A 9395-nucleotide genomic window follows, 5' to 3' on the forward strand; every position below is an offset into this window, starting at 1 on the left:
CAGCTGATCGCTAGTGGTGGTTATAAAATTGATATATCCGATATACCGGAGTGTGAACCGAGTTGGCAACACCGAGCGTCCCCCGATAACACACAGTCATCGTCAGCTGTCGAAACTATTTTTTTCTGGAAAAACAAACCTCAGGCTAAATTTTCCGTAACCTTCCCTTCCGACCAAAAAGCAGTGGTACACACATAACCATAATCGAAAAGAAGCAGAAACATGAACTGGCATTCGGGCAACATAGCGGAAGCCGTGGCGGAATCCAAATCCAAAAATGCCATCTTTGTCGTGTTTATACAAGGTAGGGCACTTGGGAGGAAATCCTCCAGCACAGCACAGCAAACATTCATTCACGCACCACGTCATCGTCAATAATCAATTCGTTTACTCCATTCACTCCCCCCCCCTAGGTGAGAACGAGCTGTCCAGCAAGCTGGAGCGATTCGTGGACGATCAGCAAGTGCGCTCCCGTCTAGAGACCTCGGACTTTGTGGCCATCAAAGTCCAAGGCAACAGCACAGCCTATGGCCAGTTCATGTCCCTCTGTAAGTACAGCCCTTGCAGTCAATGCTCCACGGAACTCATTCGATATCATTGTCCTCGCAATCCTTTAGACAAAGTCGTACCCATTCCTTCAATCTTCTTTATTGGCAAATCGGGCACACCCCTGGATGTGGCCACTGGCATCATTGGCAGTGCCGAAGACCTGGTCGCCAAAATCGACAAAGTCCTTGTCCTGTCAGGTAAACGGGAGGAGAACCAGCAGGCCGCCACTAGCAACAGCAGTCGCCCCTCACCCAGTCGAGAGACAAAGTCGCGAAAAATGGCCGGAGCCGATGACACGGCAAGTGAAAAGGCACAGCAACCCAAAACAGATGAAGTGCCGCAAGCAACCAGTCTCGCCAGCAAATCAACTACTTCGACACCGGCGCTAGACAGCAGTTCGACAGCAGCCCCCGAGAAGCCCAGCGTTTCGTCTAAGACTGGGGCTGAGCCTCCAGATACACCAGTAATCGGATCCACAATCGCCGCAGGAGACAATAAGAACCCCTCGACGACTTCGGCGGGGGTTCGGCCGTCGCCCCCATTGCCCGTTCAGACATCGGCTTCTGCAGAGTTGCTGACTTTAGTGGGCTCCGGTTCAAGTTCCTCTCAGCCTGCCACAGCTGCCTCGGCAGCAGTATCGGCACCGGCCGAGCCGATACCGACACCGACACAGCAACAGCCAACCGACTCTGCCGTGCGGATGGCTGAGATACAGAACAGGCAGGAAGAGAAGCGCCGCGAGCAGGAACAGGAGCAGGAGCAACGACAGAAGAGGGAGAGGGAGAACACGCTAAGGCGTCGTCGAGAGGGAAAGGAGGCCCAGACCCAGGAGGCGCTCACCAAGGAGCAGGAGCTTAAAAATATGCAGGTAACGGCAGAAGAGAGCAAAAATTCTGTAAATCTGTAAATTCACACTCCTGTCATTTCGAAGGAACGCATTCGTCGCAATCGGCAGGAGGAGCAGGAGACTCGCGACCGCATTCGCGCCCAAATCGCAGCCGATCGGGCGGAGCAGGTGCATCGCGTGATCCCAGATGACGACGTCCACATCGCAGCGAACACGAGCGCAGCGACCGTCATGTCCGACTCGTTTAGCTTCGCGGATCAGACGCGTCTGCAGATCCGTCTGCCCGATGGCGTGCAGCGCACCAAGTCCTTCCCGATCGGCGCTCTGCTCGGCACCGTTCGCATCTACGTGCGGAATGAGCTGCTGTCGGGCACCGATAGGCGCGACTTCACTCTGGCCACAAGCTACCCCCGGCGGGAGTTCCGCACAGAGGATGAGGTCAAGACCTTGCTAGAGCTGAATCTGGTGCCCAATGCCGTGGTGCTGGTCCTGACCAAGGAGCAGGTCAACCGCGTGGTGCGCACCGGGGGCTCGTTGATGTCCATGCTGACCACTGTGATGTGGGCGATGATTACGCCGGCAGCCAAGGCTTTCGATTACATCCGCAAGAATGGATGGCGTCCGATTTCGCAGCAGGTCACCGTGATGCTGGCCAACGTTCGCTGGCCAGGTCGTGACGGCGGTGCCAATGTGGTCCTGGTCCAGGGCGATGCGTGAGTACTCAATAATGTGATTGAAGGATTGATTTGGCATTTCGTAACCTGTTGTTCTCGCAGTGCCGCTCGCCGAAACATGGATATGTTCTCGATGCGCCCCATGCCGGCGCCAGGCCTCAACCCGCAGCCGGCGCCAGAGGCACCCGAGACAGAATCAACCACACCGCCAGCGCCAGCCTCGCCGGGAACAGGAAACGATGCTGCTGGACAGCAACCTGCTCAGACGCCGCCCACAGTGCTGGCGCATGCCACGACCCAGGCACAGGCTCAGGAACAACAGTTCCAGGCACGACCGGGGGGATACCAGGCACCGCGCTATGGGAATGCCAACATACGACGGCTGCACGACGCAAAGGACGACAAGGACAACAAGGCCACCTACAACGGCAACTCCACGCAGCAGCAATAAAATAAGAAAGAAGGAAGGAACAACGAAGGACTCGATAGACATCAGCCTACTGCATAACCTGTTACAACAAAATTAATATAAATATTTAACTGAAAATCAATCAGACAATATTCCAAATATTAAGTCGTGTTTAATTGAACAAATGTCGTAGGGCTATGGTTATCCTTAAGAGTTAGGGGTGTAAGGGGAAAGGGGGCCACGCCACTGATCCTGCAGAGATCTGGATGTGGGGGATGGGCTTCTGGGGAGGTGTGAAACAAACTATGAGGATGATGAACAAATAGTCCTTGTCTTGAGGTCTTGTCTTTTTTATGGGCTCACAAAAGGAAAAAGTCCCTTAATTTGATGATTTGCTACATATGTATTTCCTTCTATACACAATAAATACCACTTGGATTTCGGGTTACGCCTCGACGCAGTGCAGACTCCTCCACCGGTAGGAGAGTAGTGTCAGGAGAGGGTGTAAGGGTGTAGGAGTGTGGTGAAAAAACTAATAGGAGTCAACCAGTCCTCCTAAGGCGCGCCTCTTCGTCTTCCCAAAGGGAGTGCAATCCCAAAAACTAAGTCTATACAAAATATAAGATCATTTCTTTCAACTTTCAATCCACGGTTCATTACAGGGTGAACCACATAAGAAACTGGAGCAGCTTGTATACGTTCACCAGCGGGAACTTCCATTCCCGCTTGCGCTGGAGCGGCGGCACCAGACTGGGGTAGTGGACCAGGCTGCTGATGTGGCAATTGGTGGTCACATTGCCACCCGGATACTTGATGGAGACGGCATCGCCCAGCTTGACCCCGTCACAGTCGATCAGCTCGAGGGACTTGTTGAAGCAGATGCGGATCTCCGAGAGATAGCTAATCTCGTGCTTCGTATCGAAGAGGCAGTGGATGGAGGGATTCTTGCCGAGCGCCTTCACGATGGCATTGTTGATGGCCGTGACCGTGTTGTTCGAGTCGGGGTGGATGTCCGAGGCGTCCAGGATGCGCGACATGATATACTGCTCCCGCCAGCTGAGGCCCTGCGCAAAGTACTTGAGCTCGTCGTCCAGCTCCTCGATGAGCATGGCGCAGGTGCCGTGCTTTTGCCACTCGTGCTTCCACAGCCACTCCTGCGACGTGGCCCCCTTCAGGTCCGGCCAGAAGGTCTCCAGCCGATTCGATATCCCATCCAGCTTGTCCACATCGAACTCCGCCGACTTGTTGCAGAACGAGGGCCCCAGGGAGCCCAGCTTGGTGGGCCAGATGCCGTGTATGGTCCAGAACTCCTTCTTCTGCGGCAGCGAGCACTCCTGCGAGGGGTTGTCCTCGCGCCAGTGATAGCAGGTGGTCACCGGCCATTGCTGGGTGAAGATCAGCACATCCCAGTTGTGGTCGTGGACGCGCTGATGCCTCTCCATCGCCCGCGTTGGATCGTCTAACAGTCCGGAGTCATCGAAGGGATACAAGGAGTCGTCATCGTCATCGCCATCGCCATCGTCACTGTCACTGCCATTGTCGGGCAGCGTTTTCCTTTGTGGCTGCCTTTCCACAAAACCGGAGGTTGATTCATCGGAATTCGATATGTCGTCGTGGGCACTGTAATTGATACCCAAATGAGTAATTCTATAGATTTTGTTTGCTTTTCTTTGTCGCGTTGCTGTCGGCTGGGCGAAGGGGGTTACTGGGTCAACCTTGAACTTGACGCCCGCCCCTCCCCCCACGGTCCTACAGTGTGTGCAGGTGTGCGACAAAGGATTGTGACTCCATCGAAACTGGTTCACCATTGACATTGAGTGCTTGTCCTTGATGAGGTGGGGGTGTTGGAGTCCAAGAGGGACGTGCGATTCCAGGTCTCCCTCTTCAGCCCCACGCAACCAAAAACAAACTCGAAGTTTCTTCCACTTTCTCCTTAGGGCACAGGACTCACCTCAGTGGTGCCACGAGAAGGCAGCCGAGAAAAACTATCACTAGTGCAATTTGCTGGCTCTGCATTTTTTTTTTAATGCAGTTTTTTTGTAAATAATAAATAAACTACGCAGCCATTATACCGTCCGACCCTCAGAAATATACCGAAACATACCGTCTCATTTGAAAAATATACCGTAAATATACTGACGAAGTCAAGTTCTATGTTACATATTCCTCGTTTTTGATATTCCGACGAATATTACTAGCTATATAGAACATTTAGCCATGCCCACATAATTTTATCCGATTAATGAATCAATTTTCTACTTGATTGGTTAGTTTTTAGTCCTTGCTTTTGTTGTATTTTGACTAAAACAAGGTTTAAACAAAATAGTTCAACAAAAAAAACAGTCGCAATGTTGCTGGTATTTGAAGACATGATGCGCGTATAGGCCTTTGTACACCCTATTTCGTTAATTTTATATGAAGATCAGACGTAATTTATTAAGACCTTTTCTCAAATTGATATTCTTTAGACATATTCAAGTACATAATTAGTATCTTGTATATATTTATGTCGATCCTGATACCTACTGAGCCTTGGAAGACAAACGTATTCACAATTCTATAACATCCATTTCCCCCAGGGTATGTGTGCATGGAATTAGCAACATGTTTGTGCATGGAATGGGACTCATTGTTGCAATATCGAAACTGCGGCGAATCGGGTATTGCCTATATTTCAAGCTATATAGATTTGCACACTTAGCTTTATCCCATAGATAAATGTATTTTCTACAAGATTGCTTCTTTTAATTACCTTTATGTATTTTATTTTGACCAAAAAACGGTTTTCAAGTAAATGTTGCTGCAACTTTTGTGTATGGAATGAGACTCATTGTTGCTAAAGCGAACTGGGGCGAACTGCGGCGAACTGCGGCGAAATCAAATTCAATTCAAAAAACGACCAATTCTTTGTTCCGTTGAATAATACTATCTATATGGAACATTTAGCCATGCCCACATAGTTTTATAAGATTGATGACTCAATTTCCCTACAAGATGGGCTAATTTTAACGACCCCATTTCACTGGTTTGTTTATATAAGTAGGTTTAAACAAAATGGGTCAATAAAAAATTAGTTTTTACATGGTAACTACATGCTACATATACATTTAAAAAAAATTGAGATTTTGATGGCACTGTCCAACACTAAAATACCCTCAGCGATTATGGAGCACTACTGCTATCGCTCTCGATACATAGGGCGGCAGTAATCTGAAATTTCAAATTGAAACAAATCAAGACAATTGTATGCTGCATTGAATGCTGCCAAATAAAAACCGATTCATCAAGTTTATCGATGAAATATCTCGATTCGTTGATAAACCCCAACATTTTTTCAACTGATTGCACGAACACGCTCCGGATTTATGAAATACTTCGCCAGCTAGTCTGCTCTGTTCTCTATTTCATGGTCTTGAAAATCCCCCTTTACAGGCTGATAAGAAGCTCAGCCCAGAGCTCGAGCTGTTGCTGTTGCTTTTGCTCTTCTTTTTTAGTCATCCAACTTTAATTAGTGACAACGATAATTACACATTGCGATACCTCATATGTACTTGTTGTTGTTGTAGTTGTTGTCGCTGCTGCTGCTGTTGGTGATGTCTTTTATCTTCGGGCATGACATGACATGCAGCCAAACACCAAACGACTTCTGTTGAAAAACCAATGACTACACTCGTACGCGTACAGCAATAGGAACAAAACAGAACAGAATAGAACAGAACAGCAAATCAATGACAAGCTCGACAATACACAAGAATTGCTTAGCAATTGATTATTGCTTAACTGTACTTTGTACTTTTTGATGATCCCCACACATCCACACAATCTACGGGAATGGAATTTATTTACTTATACGGGGTAAGGGGTAGGGTAGGCTGAGGGGTTGGTCAGGTAAGTGGGCCAGCTGTCTGCATTCCAGCCTCATGTCATGGGGCGAAACTTTCACACTTAATGCTCCAATGACTCCAAGGATTGTGGATGAAGAGGGGGCTATTAGGTTCCAATTGAGGTGGAACCCCACGCCCCAAAAAATACAAATAGCTACTCTTTCAATATCATTCGATTAAACCATTCCTCCGGCCGAACCCATTCCTTGTCCCCCATTTGGCATTTGTTCAATTAGTTCGATTCGGGGGCGATAAGACTCATTTACATGACGAACGCAGGCACTTCTAATCTTTCGGAGCCCCTCGGCTCCCCCACGGCATTAGCCAAACAAATTCCGGCTCCTGTCTGGGGATTTTATCAACAACATTTGTGATTATTTTCATGTCATGTTTTTGTAAGCCACACAGAGCCGTGGACAGGCCGGGGCAGGGAGCGGGCTTGTGTGAGGAGCTTTTATGCTGATTTCGTGTGGGGAGGGGACTTTTGTTTGATGACAAATTAATTTAATAATAACAGCTGCAAAAACATTTTGTAATCAATTTTTCCGGATCCCGCACTTTGGCAGCAACAATTATCCACGATGTACAATCAATTAATGTTGTTGCTGCCCGAATGATACTTGACGTGAGGCCTTCGGATATTTGTGGATAAGCGTATATATATGGTTTTCGCTTTCACTCGACTTTCATTGGGTGCGAGAATAATTTTCAAAAATTGTTTCCTCCCCCTCAAGAAGTTCTTTTGGCCATCAAACGACATCATCATCATCATCATCATTATCATCATCAGCGCAAGAAGCATCGCATCGCGGGGCAGCATCATCTTTCATCTTTTTATTTTGTGGGGTAGGCAGACGCCATTATGCTCTCTCTCTCTCTCGCTCTCTCTTTCTTCATCTCCACAGCGTCGGCGCAGGAGAAAGAGAGAACAAGGGAAAGCCAGAGAGAGAGAGAGGGAGAGAGAGAGAGAGCGAAGCTCTGGTGGGTGGAGCCAAGAGGCTTATGTATATATGTATCGCATATATGTAGAGCAAAGTTTGAGTGGATTTTTGGGGTAGGGTAGTCCGGAGTCCGGTAATTGCTTCAATTTGGCGTACATATCCGCATCCGTTTTTGCCAGTCAAGTGGCTGACGAGCTTCCCCTTAGCCCTCCCTCCCTTCCTTCCTTCTCCTTTACTTCTCTTTTTGGGATGCTTCTTTCCTTTTCCTTTCTCCTTTCGCCGTTTCGTTCCTCCCTTCGCTGTTTTTGTGCAATTGCTGTGTAACTGGCATGAGAATGATAATTGTAGCAATTATAATATTAAATTGGGAGATCATGGCTCACAGGGTTTCCTCCCCTCCCCTCCCCTCCCCCCACCCCACGCCCAACCTCCAGGCCTGGCCCTCGGGAGCTGGTTTTTATGTAGCATACTTTTTTGCTGCCACTTCTCTTTCTCTTTCTCTCTCTGTCTCGTTGTCTCTGTCTCTCTAGTCACTCCCTGGAGGTAAGGCAGTGGGGATTCCAATGTGGGTTGGATTTTTTACTCTAGACTGCTGTGTATTTTGCCGGATTTGTTTGTTAATTAGAATTCTAGCGTTGAAATTAAAATGCTCACTCCAACGGGGCTGCTGGGAAAACGAGAAGGAGCGATGGAGCGATGGTACGATGGAGAGCTGTGCGGAAAAACTTCCGACTAGTTTTTCAGGGCGTTGGCTGTGTGCAGCAGCTGTATAGCCCTGTAGCATAGGAGGTTCTTTCACTTTTCTGTTCTGTTTTATTTGTCAGTCTTTTCTCTTAATTACTGCAGTTTATTTTCTAAGTGAGACTAATTAACAGGCAATTCGTAGCATTGCGGCACATTTTACTCCTTTTTTTGCTGTCCGACTCGTAGAGGGGGCGGGTGTGTGTGGGTGTGGCTGTGGCTATGGGTCTGGGTGTGTGTGAGAGTGGTCAACATTTTTGGCTAGTTAGTTGGTTGTGATAGCATTGGACTTGAAACTCGTGTGTTGGCATTAAAAAACTTTCACATACTCGTACATACAGTATGCACGGAATGTCATGCCGAAGTCCAAAGTTTGGTATGGGTCCAATTAGTTTGTCAGCTTGAGCCTTCGTTACAGTATGTGGAGGAGAGGAGGGACACATTGTGAGTAGTTTGCTGATTTGAATTTGAATTCAAATTTGAATCAAAGGCTTAATTGGCTAGCAGTGTTGGACAACACCTGTTGCTGGTGTGTGCTCGATTGTCGATTGTCTCGATCGGAAAGATCATAAGAATTGATGACAAACGTGTCCTTTATGGTAATTAGTAACAATCTTAAGCCATAAATCAAAGCCTTGAATGCCTGCCATCAGCTGTAGCTGGTCTATACAGAACACTGAGGTATTTATACGTTCCCCATTGATGGGAAGCTAATTCGGCCAGCCCCGACAGCCCCGACAGCCCCGCCAGCACCACTTCAGTTAACTAGCCCACAAATTTACGTTATTAGTGCAACATTAGACGCTCGGCTAATTATCCACACTGTCTGAGGCGCAAAAAGCTCGCTTAACCTCCACCTCTGGAGCATTACACTGGCACCACACCATTTCCGTGCCAGCAACAGTCCACCACCATTTAAATGGCGCCCATTTTCTCCATCCCCATCCACCCATCCACCCACCCACCATTCCCATGCCATAAAACATGGCGCACACACACACACACACACGCACACAAAGCGGAGCACAACCCTCGCACGTTAATGAACGTCAAATTCACTTAATTCCAACTTTAGCCATGAATTAAGCACGACAAATGGACGCTTATCGTGGAGGGAGAGCGAGAGGGAGAAGTAGAGGTAGAGACTGGGATCAGAGTGAAGTGGTGGGTGGAGCAGCCAGCGCCAGGGATAAATAAGCACAAAGACGTGCCACGAGACGGAATATTTTCTGCTGAAATGGGATCCAACCAGAGACCGACAGCGAGAGAGAGAGAGAGAGAGAGAGAGGGAGAGAGTGATAAAGAGACACAGATCCAAACAATAAGTAAATGTGCTTTTATGGCTCTTAA

General features: G+C 48.1%; 2 protein-coding genes across 2 annotated transcripts; one reads left to right on the forward strand and one right to left on the reverse strand.

Annotated features, from left to right (window-relative positions):
• Positions 1-118: 118 nt before the first annotated feature.
• On the forward strand, positions 119-2640 carry LOC6599850 (UBX domain-containing protein 4). The gene is made up of 5 exons (XM_002024963.2): positions 119-304; positions 414-548; positions 618-1417; positions 1481-2109; positions 2173-2640. Exons 1-5 carry the CDS (start codon positions 223-225, stop codon positions 2519-2521), a joined length of 1995 nt encoding a protein of 664 aa, XP_002024999.1. The 5' UTR covers positions 119-222; the 3' UTR covers positions 2522-2640.
• Positions 2632-4523, reverse strand: LOC6599849 (ribonuclease Oy). Its single transcript, XM_002024962.2, has 2 exons — positions 4431-4523; positions 2632-4099 (listed from the first exon to the last, which is right to left on the reverse strand). Exons 1-2 carry the CDS (start codon positions 4493-4495, stop codon positions 3136-3138), a joined length of 1029 nt encoding a protein of 342 aa, XP_002024998.2. The 5' UTR covers positions 4496-4523; the 3' UTR covers positions 2632-3135.
• Between the last annotated feature and the right edge of the window lie 4872 nt (positions 4524-9395).

Source organism: Drosophila persimilis, unplaced genomic scaffold, assembly GCF_003286085.1.
Source record: "Drosophila persimilis strain 14011-0111.01,24,50 unplaced genomic scaffold, DperRS2 tig00000676-arrow-arrow-pilon, whole genome shotgun sequence".
Lineage (NCBI taxonomy): Eukaryota > Metazoa > Arthropoda > Insecta > Diptera > Drosophilidae > Drosophila > Drosophila persimilis.

Coding starts and splice junctions, on each gene's coding strand:
- LOC6599850 (XM_002024963.2), top strand. CDS start 223: ATGAACTGGCATTCGGGCAACATAGCGGAAGCCGTGGCGGAATCCAAA. Junction 1,418..1,480: donor AGGAGCTTAAAAATATGCAG/GTAACGGCAGAA, acceptor GTCATTTCGAAG/GAACGCATTCGTCGCAATCG. Junction 2,110..2,172: donor GTCCTGGTCCAGGGCGATGC/GTGAGTACTCAA, acceptor TTGTTCTCGCAG/TGCCGCTCGCCGAAACATGG.
- LOC6599849 (XM_002024962.2), bottom strand. CDS start 4,495: ATGCAGAGCCAGCAAATTGCACTAGTGATAGTTTTTCTCGGCTGCCTT. Junction 4,100..4,430: donor CTTCTCGTGGCACCACTGAG/GTGAGTCCTGTG, acceptor TATCAATTACAG/TGCCCACGACGACATATCGA.